Source organism: Sinohyriopsis cumingii, chromosome 9, assembly GCF_028554795.1.
Source record: "Sinohyriopsis cumingii isolate HCF-2022 chromosome 9, ASM2855479v2, whole genome shotgun sequence".
Lineage (NCBI taxonomy): Eukaryota > Metazoa > Mollusca > Bivalvia > Unionida > Unionidae > Sinohyriopsis > Sinohyriopsis cumingii.
In genome coordinates this window covers 119,134,452-119,155,564 of record NC_142969.1, presented here as the reverse complement: position 1 = coordinate 119,155,564, position 21,113 = coordinate 119,134,452, and the positions used below count along the sequence as shown (strand labels likewise).

Here is a 21,113-nt window from a genome sequence, read left to right as displayed (position 1 = left end):
CTTGAAAGCAAAAAGTCAAATGACTCAAGTTCAAACACCATGAGCTACTTTATAGTCATAGCATACCAGCGTATATAAAAGAGTGTGTGTCTTGTCCTTTCACTATTCATTTCACTCTCAAGTCGAGCACAACGATGGAAGAGACTAACCAGATGGAACGTTTCGTCAGAGCTTTGCGAGGGGTCATTAGAAAATTCTCTTCAGACCAGCCTACGGACTACTCTCCTTCCTTTAGAGATAAAAGTCAAGATACTTGCTATATCTGTCAGAAGAAAGGGCATTGGTCTTCAGAGTGTCCAGACCGTCAAAAAAGAACAAAAACAGGGACTAAAAAAGACAAAAGTCAAGATACCTGTTATTATTGTAAAGAAAAAGGACATTGGTCTCCAGATTGCCCAAAAAAGAAACAAGAGGAGTCAGAAGAAAAGAAGGATTCTTCAGAAGAAGAGAGGGATTCTTCAGAAGAAGAGAGGAATTCTTCAGAGGAAGAAAGCAGACAGGTGAAGAAAAAGAAACAGGAGAAGAAAAGAAGAAGGGAAGAAAGTGAGGAGGAAGAAGAGGAAAAGAGTGTGACAGTGAAGAAATTCAAAAAACAGAGAGACTAAACAAGGAAAAAGAAGAAGTCAATGAACTTTAAATTAAAGTGTTATGATGTGAATTGTGAATTGGATTGTAAAAAATGGAGAAAAGAATAAATGAATGATATAAGGTAAGATTCTTTGAGTTTTGATTTTAAAATAAGAAGCTACACTCACGCACTCATACAAAGACACGTACTATAGGGTAAAATGGGTGGGTTATTTTTTTTTTTTTTTTGAGTTATTGGCAAATTGAAATTGTATTTCTTTTCGAGATATGTGGGTGGCCCTGAAAAGGGCCTTTTTTCTTTATGATGTAGGGGTGAGTTTAAGCAATCAACTTTAACTGCCTTATGCCTTTGCCACGGCCAAGGCCTACTTCTGGACTGCGTAATGTTGATGATGATGATAATGATTGGGTTGAAATCACTAAGGGTGGTACGGTAGGCTTAGTCACAGGGTTGACGTGTTTAGCTCGGGAAGGTCGTATTCTCTTCGGTCGTGATAAAGAAGTCTGATACATTTGTTTCAGACTTCTTAACTCCGCTAAAATGTCCAACAGTACCGTGACCGTTTGATTTTCACCCTCTTGTTTCTTTGCTGCTACTTCTTCTTGCTGTTGTTTTTTTCTTACCTCTTCTTCTTGTTGCTGTTGCTGTAGGAGAAAAGCCTGTTCCGCTTCCTTTTGTCGTTGTATAAATTTCTCCAATTCTTCTTTCTGTCTCTGTCTAAAATTCTCCACTTGCGGTAATGAAGAAGGTAACGAAGGTTCCGGAACAAATTCTTGCGAGGAGAGAAAATCGACAAAATCCCAATTCACCTCTTCTGAAAGTAAGTCCGGGTTCCCTTGGGCGGTCTCCCCTGCTGGTGCACCCCATTGGATCGTTTTCTGAGTTTCTGTCATGTTGAATCACTGTCGCATAGATTGACTGCACACAAGCGCTAGCGAATCTATATAGACTACGTGACGTCACAGACTGCTCTCTTCGGATTGGATGCGGGCTGACTGAATTCTGTAACGCGTGTTAGGATTGGTGAATGAACTCAATCCGTTTCAATCCTTTCTGTCCCTATAAATAAGCGCAGTTCACTGCATTGATTCACCTATTGTCGGAGCCTCAACATGTGGACAGACGTTGAATCTTCAACCCTTGTGTCAACAATGATGTTCAGGACGGACATGCTCATGTATGTCCGATCCAAGTGGACCGTTGTCCACAGGACCAGCAGCAGCCTGTGGATAAGAAGAGTCTATATAGAGAGACAAGGTTGCCTCAAGAGGACTCTGGTGTATGGCCCTGCTGTAAGACGAAGTTTGAGGACAAGAAGATGTCGCAAATGCCCTTTATGTTAAGGGCATATTAACATAAACCAAAGACCCTTTTCAGGGCCAGCCATATTTCTCGAAAAGAGATAGTCTTTGAATTGCCTACCCCTTTTTTATTTTTTAAAAAAAAATCCCATGTTCCATTTCCCTTGACGCTATACAGTCCCACCCTGTTTAAATTCCTTTGACGCTATACAGTCCCCTATTCCCATGTTCAAATCCCCTTGACGCTCAACAGTCCCACGATTTTTCTCCATGTTAATTTCCCTTGACGCTATATGTTCCCACGATTTTTCTCCATGTTAAATTTCCCTTGACGCTATATGTTCCCAAGGGGGTCTGTAATGCTAATTCCCATTGACGTTATAAGATCCCCCTTAACTACTTACATGGATTACATTTTGAATGTGAAATCTCTTTGATGTCATTCTCAATCTTTGTACTAGAGTTGAAAACAAAATATTTAATTTTATATTGGTTTATTTTATTTAGTTTCCAACTGTTAATTAAATTGTTTTGCAATAAATTTCTCTGAACGCAAACACAATCAATACCTTTGCTAAAATCAGTAAATGAGCAGCAGATTTCTTTCGTTTTGTGTTTCGAGATTTTTAAATATAATTTTGTCATCATTTGCTGAGCATACAGCGATTTATCCAGCTTGATGTGCTGATAAACTATTTTGATGTCAAGAAAACATTTGATACATGCGTTCATCATAGTGGTTAACAACTTACATTTTAGCGCTTGGTGGGATCTCCTCTGTTTAAAAACTAGTCGCACGATACCTTCAAGCTGTGATTTTAAAATATTATATTTTTGAAGTATTAAATTTAAATAAGAGACAAAGATGAAGATACCTACATTGTATTGTTGTTGTTTTTGTTTTGTTTGGGTTTTGTTGTGTTTTTTTGTTTGTTTCCTAATTGTGTTTGTATTTTCTATGTTCATCAAGTACATTGTCATTAGAAAGGGTTTTATTCTGTTTCTCAGATTCAAAACCTTCAATGATTCTTCGTGTGCGAATTAAATATGTTGTCACCGTATCGAAGAGTTCTAGAGATCATATCAGTTATCTTAATCACTTTGGTTATCATAATCTTTAAAATAGTCATATAACGTACATAGTACAATATTTGATATAACTTGCTTGATTTCAATAATATTAATAAAAGTTTCATTAAATCTTCAGACTTGTTACTTTTCATTTGTCTGAACTGTCCGTGTATACTGTAAGTGTACTGATAAACATGGAATTTCATGATTTGCTTATAACATGTACATGCACTTTGGATGTAACGCTCATTAGTTTGTGAAGGATTACTGTTATAAATGTTTCTTCCTAATTGTTACGTTTTGCGTGCATTGTGACACGGCCTCCTGAACCAAGCCTTTTTTCGATTAAATTGTGTTCACCTTTAGTGCTACCTTTAGAAGTATGAAAACTTTTAATAGCTGAATCAAAAATGAATTTCGTTATTGATCAGTAGATATCACTTATGGTTTATTTGCCTGTCTCTGTTTTATTTCATTGTATGCTTCTATGTAAAGAGACTGTTTTCTCAGTATAAATTTTGTTTTAATAAAATCGCATTTCAGCTAATTATTGCACCTTGAAATTTGTAGGTCATTACGTTATTATGCAAACAAAAAAAATCGGAGCGTGCTAGCTTCACTTTTCACCATTTAATATTTTTCAAGAGACGATGGTAGTTTTTGTAAAAATTATTGAGTGAGTCAACATAGTGAAACCGATGACAGACAATATCATCGATTTCCACAGAGTTGTTTATTGTGTGCTTATTCTTGCATTTAATATCTCATTAAAAACATTTTGCACATATACTATTCGTTCTGGATTGAGAAAAGAACTCAAATTCATGTCAATTAATGCGTATCAAGTTTAGTCACCTTTACACATTCTAAGTTTAAATATACGGATGAAATTCTGGTTAAGTAAACTTATGTTTTAGTCCGAATCCATACTCGAAATGTCTAGCTTTGTTTGAAATACTTGAGCTAGTTCCATTTACGTGTACTTTACTGCTGATGAGATGACACAGCTGAATGCACACTCAAGCAGATACAATCGCAGTGTTACCAGTGACTGGGGAAGAACGTTTGTAGGTGGACAGAGTGACCTGAATGGAGATAGCTGACAGGTCAACGTGTTTTGCTCATGAAGCAGATATCAATAAGGATACTTCTGGAAAAACATGCACTTTTGCTTTTTCGGCCTCAATAAGAATGGATTCTCAATAAGAGCTATTAAGAGATAATATCACTCTTCGTACATTTCTTTCTGAGTATGCAATGATTTGCACCCCTCCCAACACTGAACAGCGTAAGAGATATAACGAATCTAGGCTATGTTATACTGATGCAATTCGTATCTCACGAAGGGTACATTCTCTACATAGACATCACTGTCAGCTACCACTCTACCGCTTGTGTTGACAAATATGTTACCCATCATAGTTTTAAAGTTTTAACTAGTAAAACAACATTTTGAAAACATTTAAATGGATGATGTTATTTTTATTTATTCATTTAACTAAAACTCACTCACTGTGGGAGCATAATACGCCGGATATCAGGTTATAGACTGTTCTTTCCACTTATTAATCGCTGTGACGTTAATTGCGCGGTATACGTTGTTAAATACCGTCAGTGTAAATTGACAACAAAAAAGTATATCACTAACACGTTTACTTTCCAGTTGAAATTCTTTTACAACATGCAAGTAATTAACTTGTCCTAAAAGTACCATTATTATACTTAGAGAAGTGTATACCATTCATAAAAATGTGCGTGCGAATTATAAAATAATATTTAGACTATTTCCAAAGTTGGTTCCAAATTTGATTTTAGCAACTGTTGGACCAAATTGGACACATGAGGTAACTTTATATATCAAAACAGCACTATAAAGGCCAACACCCCTGAACGACTTCATAAAACAAAGTGACAATTACTATATTTTTCATCAAAGAATATCAAAGACACTTATACAAGAAACTTCAAAGTAATTTATCAGTACTTAATAGTTTATATCCATACATTTGCTAAATGTCTGCACAAAATATTACTGTTTTCCATTATCTGTGCATATCCAACTGCATCAGTAGCAACCTGGAATGGCCTAATAATTACATTCCCAATTTGATCTCACTGCATCAATAATTAACGTGAGAGACATTGTTCAAGATGAATGATTTGTATTTGCTATCAGTGGGGGTCCACTAAATACAGGGCATTCCGATGTGGCCTCTAGCAGGAGGTGTTCTAAAGAGAACGTCGTAGTAAAACGACAACGAAAAATATAGTTACATCGATAGTTCAGTATTAAATTATAAAACTGCAAATTGAATAATGTTATGTTAAAGCAACATATGTAATAATAATATGCCAGAGTTATGGTATATCCACGATATAACTGACTATGATATTCTTATGTTAGATTACGGTTAAATATATTGGCTAAAAGGCATTACAATTTCCAAAGTTTAAATGAATTTCCGTAGAATATAACATAAAACAAAGTAAAAGATTTAAAATATAACTTATAACATAAAACAAAGTAAAAGATTTAAAATATAACTTATAACATAAAACAAAGTAAAAGATTTAAAATATAACTTATAACATAAAACAAAGTAAAAGATTTAAAATATAACTTATAACATAAAACAAAGTAAAAGATTTAAAATATAACTTATAACATAAAACAAAGTAAAAGATTTAAAGTATAACTTATAACATAAAACAAAGTAAAAGATTTAAAATATAACTTATAACATAAAACAACGTAAAAGATTTAAAATATAACTTATAACATAAAACAAAGTAAAAGATTTAAAATATAACTTATAACATAAAACAACGTAAAAGATTTAAAATATAACTTATAACATAAAACAAAGTAAAAGATTTAAAATATAACTTATAACATAAAACAAAGTAAAAGATTTAAAATATAACTTATAACATAAAACAAAGTAAAAGATTTAAAATATAACTTATAACATAAAACAAAGTAAAAGATTTAAAATATAACTTATAACATAAAACAAAGTAAAAGATTTAAAATATAACTTATAACATAAAACAAAGTAAAAGATTTAAAATATAACTTATAACATAAAACAAAGTAAAAGATTTAAAATATAACTTATAACATAAAACAAAGTAAAAGATTTAAAATATAACTTAAAACATAAAACAAAGTAAAAGATTTAATATATAACTTATAACATAAAACAAAGTAAAAGATTTAAAATATAACTTATAACATAAAACAAAGTAAAAGATTTAAAATATAACTTATAACATAAAACAAAGTAAAGGATTTAAAATATAACTTATAACATAAAACAAAGTAAAGGATTTAAAATATAACTTATAACATAAAACAAAGTAAAAGATTTAAAATATAACTTATAACATAAAACAAAGTAAAAGATTTAAAATATAACTTATAACATAAAACAAAGTAAAAGATTTAAAATATAACTTATAACATAAAACAAAGTAAAAGATTTAAAATATAACTTATAACATAAAACAAAGTAAAAGATTTAAAATATAACTTATAACATAAAACAAAGTAAAAGATTTAAAATATAACTTATAACATAAAACAAAGTAAAAGATTTAAAATATAACTTATAACATAAAACAAAGTAAAAGATTTAAAATATAACTTATAACATAAAACAAAGTTAAAGATTTAAAATATAACTTATAACATAAAACAAAGTTAAAGATTTAAAATATAACTTATAACATAAAACAAAGTAAAAGATTTAAAATATAACTTATAACATAAAACAAAGTAAAAGATTTAAAATATAACTTATAACATAAAACAAAGTAAAAGATTTAAAATATAACTTATAACATAAAACAAAGTAAAAGATTTAAAATATAACTTATAACATAAAACAAAGTAAAAGATTTAAAATATAACTTATAACATAAAACAAAGTAAAAGATTTAAAATATAACTTATAACATAAAACAAAGTAAAAGATTTAAAATATAACTTATAACATAAAACAAAGTAAAAGATTTAAAATATAACTTATAACATAAAACAAAGTAAAAGATTTAAAATATAACTTATGTGCTTATGTCCTTCTCTCAATTAGGAAACACCGTTTTAATAGCTAAAACATTAAGGTAAATTCAATGAAAGTAGAATATCATTAAGGTCCTTAAATATTTCATATCATCCAAATGAATCATCCATGCGATTGAATAATTTCATTTAATAATTCAGTAAAGTGCTGTCTGTTTAGAGCAACGTTTTCCGATTCGCAATTTCAAGAACAAATTATAAGCCAATCAAATTTCCTTCTAATGACTCTGATAAGATTGTATAACTGAAGAATGTTACGCTGCGAACTTAATTCCTTCATATATCTGATATGTACGCATCGAATCAATAAATCTGATTCACTAGAAAATATTCCAGATATATAAATGACTTCCCTTACAATACAACCTGGTCATCAACATTACTTTATTATTATTATCATTATTATTATTATTATTATTATTATTATTATTATTATTATTATTATTATTATTATTATCCAATCAACGGCTGGGACAGGTTATACCCGTCAAATTAACAGTTCTAGCGTAACATGTTACCTTGAGTAAATACAGAATATACTAACTAATTAATACTGACTCATGTGCACCTGCAAGATACCCGTGATTCGTTTAAACCAAACTCTCACATACATACAGATACGTTTTGAGATTATAAAGCCGTCAAGATAGAGATAGAAGTGAGAAAGTACGCGTCTTAATAAGAGCCTCGCCGAGCATCCTGGCCGGTGGAAGGAAGATTCGAAACGAGCAGGAAACAAAGAGATAGTATCGAATTCTGGAAGAGTGAATAGAGTTGAATTATGACCTTTATGGCCACGTTTAGCAGTTGTTTTGTGACAAATGCGCAAACATTATGTTTTCAACAATATTGGCCTTTGTTCCATGATACAAAAATCTATTTATAATATACACAACTGGAAAGCAACATTTTTTTTCTACAGGTGAAATATATATATTTTTTTACACTTATTTCCGAATAGTAACATTTTCGCACGATTTTAATCAGATGGAGATAAAGGAGCATCTCTCCTAGAAATGATCTGCACAAATAGTGCAACAAATTTACAGCGTCACTACATCACACCTTGCCATAAGCGATACAAATTTTTCAACGATTGCTTGTAGATAATATAATTATTTGTATAGATATTGTCTTATAATAATACCATATTCTGGCAAACACAAACAAAATTAAATTCGTCATCTATTATATAAATATTTCTTCTCTTACACTGTTCAGACCTGTCGGGACGCCTAATGGTTAGAGCATCCGCCTCGGAATCGGGTTCGAGCCCCGTCCAGGTCATAGCAAAAACTTATATAAATGGTACTAACAGCTGCCTTGCTAGGTGCTCAGCATTAAAAGGTTAGTGTTAGGAATGATCGGCTTGGTGTCAGGATAATGTGGCTGGGTGGGACATCATGCTACATGTCTGTCGCATGATGACCTAGAGCTAGACATCAATATAACCTGTCACACTGAAGACATCGTAGCGATAGGACTGAAACATTCTTAAAGCAACGTTAAAATCAAGATCACACACACACACAGACACACACGTAGAGTTAAATAAATCCGAATGCTCTATCAATTGTTTCAATCATTAGTTTAAATGTTATCGTAAATTAAAAGGTATTTTTGAAAGGTATTTCTCAGAGTGTAGTCCGGATGTATACTGACAAGCAAATTGAGAAATATTTTGAATAAGATTTTGAGGAATCAGTAATATGCTCTGAGCAACTTTGGAATGCAAACTCCGATAAATACTTTTCATTGGCAGCATCTTGTGTTATCCATATTTATCCAAGGCCATATTGATAAAGCAAGTCTTTGATCTCTGTGACCTATGTAATTGATCTGGATATCCATTTTCCAAACATTAACCATCCCCTATCTTACGTATTTGACTAAGCGTCTGGGAGTTCGTGACAGCTTAGTCTTGACACAGTCACATGACAAATCTAATCCCTATGACCATGCTATCTTGACATGGTCTCCATTCAAATAATGCGTGGGGTACTTGAGCGAATTAGGTATTCATATGAACTTATCAAGCGACATCGATTCAAGATTTATGAATGGATTTTTCACAACATATAGCAAATGTAAACTACAATGCGATTAACCTCAGCTGTAAAGTGGGTTCCATAGTGTTATAATTGCTGGTCTTAACAATGATAGCATTAACCCAAAATAGCTTAAATAAAAACTATATAAAAAAATAAGTATATGATACAGATATTCGTACGACTACATAGCACATTTAAAGTTAAACTCAAGCAATGAAAATTTATATTGTATGTCCCTTGTCTAGAAAACAATTTTTATGAATTTGAAGGGATGACAGGGTTCATCAGCTTGTCCCTATAATTTCGATTTAAGAATCCACACTTAAACGAAACTAACGAATTTGAAAGTACACCGTTCACGCATCCCGGTCTGCCAAGTTAGACAATAATTTTGCAGGATTTTATTAACGAACGATAACAATGGCATTTGATCTGGGTATGGTATGAATGGTATTTGATCGCTTGCTTAAATGTGTGCATATACGTGAAATCTAATCTAAGACTGCATAGGATAGTGATTTCAACTTGTAAACTTATTTGCTATTGGAGTATGTTATGTCCCGAACATTTTTACTTGCTATGTGGCATTCAACTATCAGGTGAATACTTTACTTATTATTCCAATAAATTTCACTACACATTTTTTATCAGATTTCTAACAAAGGTGACAATAAGATTTTGAGGAGGAATTGTTGCCCATCTGTAAGAAAACCAAGATTCTTTTTTCTCATGTATGTGAAATTTATGTAACTAATTCCATGAGACTCGCTGATTCATTTGTCTGTTTGCTTACATCATGATATGTACGCGTCACAAGCAGCACATTGGAAATCACCTTATGATGTCTCCAGTTTATAGTCTTCCGTATGCTTGTTCATGCCAGTGTTTTCCAATGTGTGGCAAAAACATTTAATAAGAGAGACATAAATTCATGCCATCCCATTATCTCAGTTTTTTGATATCTTATCAAATAAACATGTTATTAAACTGCTTCAACTGTCTTAAAAAAGAATGATCTCGATAGCCATGAGCTTTCATCAATTTCTTAACAAAACCCACTTTTATATTGTAAAAGATATTTGAACCCAAAAAAATGGCATACGGTATTTTTTTTACGACTGCACTTTACATGTAAGATTTGAATGTCAGCAGTTGAAAAACAACTGAGCTAATGATAGTTTTTACACAATTTTGGTAATGAAAATCTACGGATATTAAAATGTTTTGGAGGCCAGTATCGAAAAGGCTGCAAAAACAATATGCTTAAAAATGATTAAACTTTTCAATAATAGTTGCTAAGTAGACATTTGTTAACAATTGATTATGTGATACTTTAAGAACGGAATGCTCACTGAGACTGTAAAAAGTTACAAAAGACAGATGTTGAAAAGACAATTCTTCACACAAATAGTTGCAACCAAGAACAATTTATTTTCTATCCTTCCATTACCCTAATCTTTTTTTCTTCTTCTTCATCTTAACGCATCACCATATTAGCATATGTAACACACACACACACACACACACACACACACACACACACATATATATATATATATATATATATATATATATATATATATATATATATATATATATATATATATATATATATATATATATATATATATATATATATATATATATATATATATATATATATATATATATATATATATAAGTCAAGACGGTATTACTCGCTAGCTTCACGTCTGCTTTATGGTTGATATCAGCGCATTCATCCAGCTAGTTTGAACTTTACAGGATATCACTCTTTTCCCTTTTTTAAGCAACGATACTCTAAGTTGTCTGGTAACTCTCTCCTCTTTTGTAAGGATCGATTCTCTAACATGTCTGATCACTCATTCTCTTTGTAAACATCGATACTCAAATTTATCTGGTCACACGTTACCGTTGGATGCATCGATACTCTAATTTGTCTGGTCACTCCTTACCGTTGTAAGCATCGATATTCTAATTTGTCTGGTCACTCGTTCCCTTTGGAAGCATCGATACTCTAATTTATCTGAAGAAAGATGTTTCACTTTTCAAAGTATTATGCAGTTAGCATCTGTCATATTATTGACACAAGAAAAGATAATGGAACTGAATAGGTTGTCATTGCATGATCTTATCCTCAGCGAAATACTTTCCTAAGTTCAAAATAGTAATTTCTCGTTATTTATATTCTATTCGGACGTTTTGGTGGCAATGTATTGCTTTTATACTTCTTTAAATGTGTGTATAGATAATTATATTTATTTGACCCATCTATTCTATGGAACTTAGTACCCTTGGTCCAAAATTCATCAAATCGACATAACCGTTTTGTCTAACATGCCCTGGCGTTCGTTTCTAAGAGTATTTTACATCTTCAGTTTTGTGCCAGCTTTAGATACGTTGCTTCGATAGACACATTGCTTCAGGGCTCGTAGTCGTTGGCCGAGATATCAATGGATAGAAATTAAGATTCAGTAACAGTTATCACAACCGTTTATTTACACCTAGGAATAAACTCCTTTACGAACCAGCAAGGCAAACATTCCATCATACGCTGCTCCACTGTATCGACTAATGACTGTAAACGCTCATTACCATTCTCTGCAAAGTTCCTCACCAATTTGTCAAGAGGGGAATTCCGAAACTGCAACGAAATGATCAATTGCAGCTGGCCGAGCCAAACGTTCATAGACTTCTTCATCGTGCTTGGGATAATGCTTGTCTCTGCATTTGATACAGCAGCGACCTATTTCTTAATTAGATGCCCTTCACACCCACGTAGATTATGAAGGACAAAATGAACTCTTGTTTTACCGGGGTAAATCAGCAGCTGCAAGTTACTTCTGTACTGCTACTCTTTACGAACCAATATTAACGCAATTATATCAGGCTTTTTGGCATTTCTTGGTAGCCTTATGTTATGATCGCGAGCGGACTGTTTTAGTTGTACTGTTGTTGATGCCGTTACAAATGACTGTAGTTCATCCGGGAGAAGTTGTTATACAACTGGATGTGGTTCATTTGCGACTTCTAAAAATTATGTTATGCGGGTTTGCTCGTACCGACTGGTATTTCGTAAAACTTGCACTCGCGCGAGTTGTATTATTTGAAACATTGTCCGAATACTGGTATAATACGGTAAGATCGCTGTCTATTTGCAGACTCCATCAATAAATGTTTGACATATTTGTATTTAACAAAGCCTAGAATCTGCTGTCACTTCAGTCATTTCTATTGTTCAGTGATTTATGTATCCTTTTTCTCAATAGTGTGCGCGTTGTCGGGTGTTTCAATAGTCATGTGTTCTATATTTGTTGCGCTGACGAATCTTCGCCTGCGTGCATTATAATACTTGCGAATATATCAACATGGTCGACAAAGTGGATTAAACAACGACTTTTCTTCTATACCACATTTAAGACACGTTCAAACACCTAGAACAGCACGTAACACGACTAAATGTTACTTACAGTAATCATAATGGCATGTTATGCAAAATAGTTCATATTTCTAAAGCATATGCCTTTTCATTGATGGCGTCCTAATGCCATTGGAACTCTCAAAGATTTGCAAACTGCATTCTTTGATAGAAATAATCATCTACGCCCTATTTCACTTATCTCAGTAAGTCCATCCCGAATCGCTTATTGTGAAACTACTTACTATAAGACTTTTTCCTTTATTGTCTATCCCGGGTTTCTCTGTTGCGGGATAAAACCTTGGTACATTCAAGGACAGAAAGCTTCGTAAAGGTCAGTGAGTTATTTGCTCGATTGTTGCAGAATGTTACGGCATTGTAATTGTAATTATGCGCAGTATGTATATTTACTGACTAGAATTGTTAGTACGCAGAATTACCTTTGTATTGTTTAATTTACATGCGTACTTGAGAAATGAGCTATGATCATGTAGAGTGCTAGCTCGTAGTCAGAATTAATATTGTAATTCGCTATCTGGCTACTTCGTTTTAAACTAGTGTATTTATTTATATGATATTCTAGATTTTGCAATTGTTGAATTAAATTGTTACTTTGGAAATGGTTGCAGTGTGTAAATTTCAATAATATGGATATTTAAATATTTGTGTACACTTGTGGGAGTGTGTGATATTGTTCAGAATAATGAGATTAAGAATATATTGATGTGACGCACTTTTGTGATGTCTGTATGATAAGTAGGATACCGCTCTTTATTGCAACGTTGTTTTCTATAAGAACGTGTGTGGTTTTCGATGTGCACGAACGCTTACTGAAGATGTAGATAGCATTTATCTGATGATTGATTGTTGATTTAGTGTGAGGCGAGATGGCTAACGAAACATGCTAACGTCCTTGTGTTTTTCACAGGAAGCTTTTGGGGACAGAACTAACGGGTAGTCAAGTCCTGAGTCTCAGAGAGGCAGGATAGAACAAGGCAGCAGGCAAAGAACAGGCCTAGTTGCTAGAGAAAGAGAGAGAGAGAAGAGGGAGGAGAAAAGGAGACAAAAGGGGAAGAGGATAGGAAGAATCGCAGTACGGAGAACGCCGGAAGGAGGAAAGGAATTGGCAGAGTAGAGCACAGACGAGTAGAAACCAAGCACAGGGGAAAGCCATCTCACACTATAATCACGTGATGAAACAGGTTGTTACATGGTCGAGAGGAAGGAGATTGGTTGAGAAATTAATATCGTTTAACTTGTATTAAATTGTTATATTTTTGAATTTCACCTTTGTGTTCTTAATAATTTAATTGGCAGTATTGCTGACTGGGGGCTGGGAGCTGTACCTCTCTCTATCACTAATTTCACTGCCTACAAAAACGAGCCAGGGTGGGAATTCCATAGTAATTCAAATAAATATTGGGAGCACCCCACCCCAACTCATAACAGAACGTTTGTAGAACGCCACAATGGCCTACTCGAAAGAATCCTCTCAGCACTAATGGTCAAAATTACGTTTTCATACAACGCTGCACATAAAACTCTTTTGTGATTTCCGACAAAAGGATGACATTGTTTTGATAAAACAAATCGTACTGACAATTCTAATAATAATAATAATAATAACAACTTCTGTTACAGTAATTTTCTTTATTTGCAAGAAAAGCAACAATACTAGTTCTATATTGGTAATTAAGTAAATGATTTTACAGCCTCTTAATAAGCCTCTCTTCACATGTAAAAACAAATTTTAAAATGTTGAACAGAGAGGAAATCTACTAACAGAGCCATGTTCAGACCTGCTGAAATTTGTATGCGAGATAAACAGTATATATATAATCTATCCATGAAAAGAAGTTCATTACCTGTTCTAAATAAAGTCGTAAGCACCAGTCTCAACGAAAACAGCCACTCTCAAACTTAAATAAGGAGATAGTTATTGATGATACTGCTTTGGCACCTTTCGTGAAATAATGTATATCACTGACAAACACAATCTCCAGATTTAAAGGATTTTAAAACAGTATCCAAATATGTCCAATCATAAAAAAGTGAAAAAGTATCAATGAAGACGATTTTCATTTTTCCACGAGATACCGCATTCAATTAGAGAAACGTCAAAAGTATCTCCAATAAATCTTTCATAAATTGTTGTGGTTGCTGCTAACACTTCAAGTGAGAACATTTGTAATATAATTGTGTTAGCTACAGATGAAGAATGCACATTGGAAAATTACTCTGATCTCGAGTTATATTTTCTGTGTTTACCTTCTTTTGTAATAATAATAATAATAATGACTTTGTATAGCGCCTAATCTTTAGAAGCTCTAAGCGCTTTACAACATTAGACAACACCTATAAGAAACAAAAAGCATATAATAATATTATTACAAAAACAAACACCATGTAATTAGAAAAGAACATTAAATAAGTTTAAAAAACATGCTGAAAATATTTCAGTTAGGAAACATTATTAGGTCTTTAAGTTTATTCTTGCAGTCGAAATAGGTGAGTTTTGAGAGCCCTCTTGAATGTGATCACTGTGTCTCTGTGCCTAAGTTCAGTGGGTAATTCATTCAACGTTGCTGGGTCCTTTTATGCAAAAGAACACTGTCCATATGACTTTGTTTTCAAAGTGGGAATAATGAGAATACGATTGTCAGAAGAGGAGCGTAAGTATCTTGCTGGTATTTACACATGGATGAGGTCGGATATGTATGTTGGACTAGAGTCCGTCAGTGAAACGTAACACAGAGAACGAATTTTGTGTTTGATTCTGGATCTAATGGATAGCCAGTGTAGGGTACAGAGCAGCGGGAAGGTGTGCTCTGATCGTGGTACTCTAAGTATGATCCGAGCAGCTGCGTTTTTAAGTTTCTGGAGTAGATATTGAGATGAACCAGACAGAATTGAGTTACAATAGTCCAGTCTTGAAAGTACTAATGAAAACACAAGTGTTTTAGTGGCATCGACTGAAAGATATTTGCGAATTGAGTTGATGCGTCTCAGCTCAAGATATGCAGCCTTGCATATGTTCATGACATGTTGGTGCAATGTGAAAGTACTGTCCAGAGTAACACCTAGGTTTCGTACTGATTATGTGAATTTAATGTTGGAGTTGCTAACCTTTATTGTTTGAGGTAAAGGATTAAAATTCTGAGATAAGTTTGTCATGTCCTAAATTCTAATGACATGTAAACATATTTTCCCGAATCCTTTTAAACGAAAATATAGAATTCATTTGTAAATATCAAGCCAGTTTCATTGTTCATTTTTGCCAAAGCAAACCCACAGTCCGTAAAAATTAGTTACACATACGTGAATTTATTTCAGCATCTATAACATTTGTACACCATGGGAGAAAACAAAAACGATTCCTGGTTTGCAAATCACATTCAAGTTTACTTTTTCTTCAGTCACTATATAATTTTGATCGGCTATCCTTCTTCCGGAAAGGAATTAATTCTTATAGTGGTTTTTGTAATTTCTGTTATCTATATTAAGAAAAATATTTTCCTGTTGGTGTCTAAATAATAATGTTTTGATGTTATCATTGATCCTTCTATACGTCCTATCATAATTTCTTCCAATTCAGCCTATTTTTGTGTTTATTACGTTAAAATTTAATTATTGGCATGGTTTATTAAATAAAAGAGTAAGATGTTTTCAAATTTTTCTTCTCTTTTACTTTTTCCCGACTTGTTTTTTAGATGTATGTTAAATTTTCCGAATTTTAAGAAAACGATTGATTACTGCATTTGATCACATGAAGTAGATAATCCAGGGAAATACCCATATTATGATTTTGCTTTAGTTTTGCATCAAGATTGTCAAGAAAGTCAAATTTGCGGAGTATTTCCATATTGTTTTGTTTGACAATGACCACATTTGAAATTCGAAGAAACTTATTTTTTCGGTGTGGTGGGATGCAAATAGTCTGTTATGAGGGCCATAAATTGCCGTATTACCTCTTCGTCTTTCTCATTTTACGTTGTTTTTAAATTCTCTTTTTTCCTTCTTGGTAATGTCATATTGAAACTTTCAGACCATTCAGAGGTACGTGCGAGCATTTTCACAGTAATTAACAGAAACGTAAATGCTCACCAAGGCTACCGTCATGCTAAGTACTGGAGTGTTACAAAATGTATAATATCAATTGTTACAGCTTTGTATCAGTAGTATTTGAGCTCTCTCCTTGCGAGACGGTGGCTGACACTTTGGTATCCCCAGTCTTCTGCTTGATTGTGTCTCTGCAGACGCAAAGGATACTGTTGAATGCTGTTCTGAAGTTCTTGTTCGTGGTGTAATACACAATCCAGTTTATCGATGGATGCAAATGTGCAAACGTGGCTATGTAGGAATGTGCCTCGTGGGAAAAAGAGTCGTCATAGTCCACTGCAATTGCCAGGGCGTATGGTATCCAACACACTGAAAAAACGGCGTAAATGATAAAGAGGGTCTTGGCCAGTTGTGTTTTGACGTTTCTCTGACTGGAACTACTGATATTTCTTCGATGTTGGGAAACAAATCTATAAATGAGAGAGTAGCAGACGCCAATAAGAATCATGGGTACCCAGACGAGCACGACTGAAAAAAAGATTGTAAACTTGTGCGTTGCCATACGATCCCAGATGCAAAGAATGGCCTTCCTGTCAAATTGGTGGTCTCCCATGCCTGCAACATTTAATAATACCAAAAACCCTCCGAATATGTAAAAACATATACACAGGCAAATACAGTTTCTTTTTGTAAACACTTTAGTGTACAGATGTTGGTGACAAATGTAAATGTACCGGTTGAAGCTCAAAGAACCGATCGACATCAAGGATCCGATGCATGATATTGTACAAAGGCTTCCCATTGTCTGACACAGTCCTGGTATGCTGTTGAAAAATTCCTCCCCCTCTAACTTGGCTGTAAAACAAATTATTAAAAGAATGTGATAATGCTAACATATATGGAACAGACTGATTGGCACCTTTATTTAAGCAATTACGGTGTGCTACCTCCTTGCAAACACGTCTTACCATAACATACACGCACACACTTATTATTATTATTATTATTATTATTATTAGTTCCTGGAGCAACTTTCAATTAAAACGGTACACACACACACGCACGCACACGCACGCACGTGCACATGCCTTTATTATTATTACTGTTATTATTATTATTATTATTATTATTATTTCCTGGAGCAACTTTCAATTAAATTCTGTTCGGTGACACTTTGAACTTCATTATGACGTCTTTCTTTAGTCATTGTCGCCGGATCAGGACGATATTTGCAAAATTTAGGAATGTCATAAGATATATTATATCCCCGGAAAAAATGAGTTACACAACAACAACATTTTTAATGAGCACATAACTCCGCCCAGATAAATCTGAACTTGTCGCACGCTGGACATAAGTTTCAAAAGAAAATGCGTTTTTGTCTACTTAAAATTGAAATTTGGAGTCATATTGTGTATGAATGCGCATTGCAACAAGTTTTCCACTTGATCTGGAATGAATAAATTTTGGTATTTTTGCCGATTCTACGAAACTTCGTGATTATGGACTGGTTTCATCTGTGCAAATTGTACATGAAATACGTTGGATTGAAGCAGCGCGGGAGAAGCGTGTTTACATCTGCAAGTGCGTTTGTCCTGTAAGTGACTATTTGAAATCATAATGTAGGAAAAATATGAAGTGTTTCAATTGCAATTATCAAAAAGACGTTATTGAATTTAATGTTTATTTCATTTTGAGTGCAGTAAGGAGGATGTAATTGCACTTGGAATATAGTTGAAATTACAGTACAGTTTCTAAATATGTAATCAATCTTGAGAACTCATGAGAGGGTTCATGTAATTCGGATTCGCAGAACTAAGAAAGTACATTTTGAGGAAATTCAGATTGTAAAAATGTAAGTATATTTTTTGCCATTCTTATAACCAGCAAAAGGAGACAGTTTATGCCTTTATAACGTGCATGTTATTTGTAGGTACCAAGCAATTTTATGAAATCTGGTGCCTATCGCCAAAATCCGAAACATTGTATCAAAAAAGTTAACGCGGATTGGACCAAAGCAGCTAGTATGTGGCAGTCCACGAAACATCTGCTTTAGTTCTTTCAGAAACAAATTTAATGAACCAAAACGTAAAGCATCTGCTACACGAGAGTACATGACTTGTTTACAAAGTAGTTCCTAATACACCATTGGGCAGATGTGTCCTGCGCGTGAGTGCAATATGAAGGTGTGAAATATCGTAAAATATTTAACAATTCCGAAAATTTAAAGTTAACGGAGAAAAAGAAAAAAATTAGCATATAATAAGATATATTCTATCGCCGGAAAATTATTGCGGCGCGTTGCTCAAATGGTTGACGGCCCCTCTGAAATTAAGGAGGGCCCACTTAGTAATCGAATTACATCTCCTCTTCTGGATTAGTGTGACCAATAATCAAGCAATGCAATATACTGAGTATGAACAGAAACTCTCTAGGGTTTCGTTGATGCTTTCAAATGACCCTTTTTAAATATTTATCCAGCAATTCAGCTTTGTAAACGAAACACCTATATGTACTGGTATTTTCTTCGTGGAAATACATACAATACGGATTTGTACTATTTGCCTCTTGATATCTTGCGTAAGTTTCTACGATGTGCCAGTTTCTTCAACTAGTCTAATGAACAAGAACGATGCATACATTCAAGTTCTAAATTTGAGACATTATGTGCAAGTGAAGACAGTGGACCCAGAGCATTCTTATTTAACGAGGGTTCTTTTATATTCTAATTCTTTCTACTTTAAAGACAGATTAAAGAAACAACTAAGAACTAAACCTCATACGTAATGTACTCACCCACAATGTTCATGGGATCGGTTATCGCTGTCACAAACATATCGGAGATGGCAAGGTTGACGATGAAAATTGACTCAATATTCCTTAACTTTTTAAAAGTAGCCACTGCCATGAGAATTAGAATGTTGCCAAAAGTGCCAGTCACGGATGCAATGGATACGATGATGATTGTTGGAATAACTATGTGTGGCTTTTCTCTGAGAAATTCGTGTCTACCAAAAACACTGTCACCGACCGGTTGTGATGCAGAGATTGTGTCATTATCAACATACATGCTGACTTCAGCTATCACTGAACTCATTTCGAAGATCTTATCGGTTTAAGAACTGTTCAGATAACTGTTTTCTTTACTTTAAATTTCAGATTAATAGGAAAATATGCGTCAAATGACCTGCAATTTCTCCAACGACAATACTGTGTATATCAGAGATAGCTGACAGGAACTTAAAAAATACACTCCCATCATGTCCATGAATATTTATATACAATTGACACGTGGATGATCACTTATCTTCTTGAAACTTACTCGTGCCTTTAAGTTCAAGTGTTCGAAGAAGACAATAGGACACATCAGTTGATTGCGCACTTCCCATACCCCTTCTTGTTTGCTCTTTTGATTCATATGTTTGTAGGAAATAGAGAGTACACATCAATTAAATTTCTAGCAACAATTCACACTCTCTTTACCATCGATACACAATATTTGCCTCACCGAGTAGTGTGTGTGTGTATGTGTGTGTGTGTGTGTGTGTGTCTGTGTGTTGCGCTGTTGTGGTTTCGCTTGCTGGTGAGAGAGCATTGTGTTTTTAGAGAGCAAACTGGAGGCGGTGCAGATTCAGATGAAGTGTGCAACTGGATCGATAGCATCATATAATCCCGTCAAAATTTATGGCGTCGGTGACTGGTTGTCTTACATTTATTCTTCAAAACTGATGCAATTCTAGTAATAGTGGGTGTCCTACTGTTTTTAATATATATATATATATATATATATATATATATATATATATATATATATATATATATATATATATATATATATATATATATATATATATAACAAGTACCAATGACTAGGAGATGCTTGAGTAAACAAGTGAGCGCAATATTTGCAACGAACCAAAATAATGACGTCATTTTAATAATGATATGGTGCGTTGAATTTTGGTTAACAAAACGAAGGTAATCATGTTTATATAATGTTAGTCTCGTTTGAGCAGACCTATCGAATGAGTCTGTGAGGTCTTTGCCGTATGGTGGTCTAGCAAAAGTCAACGTATAACCAATAACACTGAAAACAAGACATACTAATATATAAAGTTATGCAGCTCAGTGATCTTTAGATCAGGCAGCATTCCAAATAAAACTTATATAATATGTAAAAAAGATGTAATAGTTTCGTTTATTTTATTGTTCGACACCATAAAGTGTGCATAATTATTGCAGCCTTTGCTTTTGCTCGAAAATCTTCCTAAAATCGTCAGACCGTTGACACTACTGATTACTTAAAACTGGCACGCGTAGCCCGATTTTGTAACAAATTAATTCTGCAACATTTTTATATTTACTCCGTGGATAAATAGTGATGATGGATTTAATGGTATTCCTGAACCGAAGAAAGAAATATGAAATGAGTGACACCAAGCGGTAACAATCAACTTCAAAGAAATAGACGAGAACCTGGGTCGGCCACGATCTCTTAAATTCACGCGAGAATCTGATTGAACTAACCTAATCTTTTATA

The 21,113-nt window shown here is 33.6% G+C and overlaps 1 protein-coding gene across 1 annotated transcript; it reads right to left on the bottom strand.

The window, feature by feature from the left end:
- Nucleotides 1-15,630: 15,630 nt before the first annotated feature.
- Nucleotides 15,631-19,844, bottom strand: LOC149792576 (melatonin receptor type 1A-like). The gene is made up of 2 exons (XM_089971197.1): nucleotides 19,370-19,844; nucleotides 15,631-17,428 (listed from the first exon to the last, which is right to left on the bottom strand). Exons 1-2 carry the CDS (start codon nucleotides 19,668-19,670, stop codon nucleotides 16,674-16,676), a joined length of 1,056 nt encoding a protein of 351 aa, XP_089827323.1. The 5' UTR covers nucleotides 19,671-19,844; the 3' UTR covers nucleotides 15,631-16,673.
- Between the last annotated feature and the right edge of the window lie 1,269 nt (nucleotides 19,845-21,113).

Excerpts from the sequence above, each read along its gene's own strand:
- LOC149792576 (XM_089971197.1), bottom strand. The coding sequence starts at position 19,670 with ATGAGTTCAGTGATAGCTGAAGTCAGCATGTATGTTGATAATGACACA. Across the intron at positions 17,429-19,369 it reads CGATCCCATGAACATTGTGG|CCAAGTTAGAGGGGGAGGAA; the intron begins GTGAGTACATTA and ends TTTGTTTTACAG.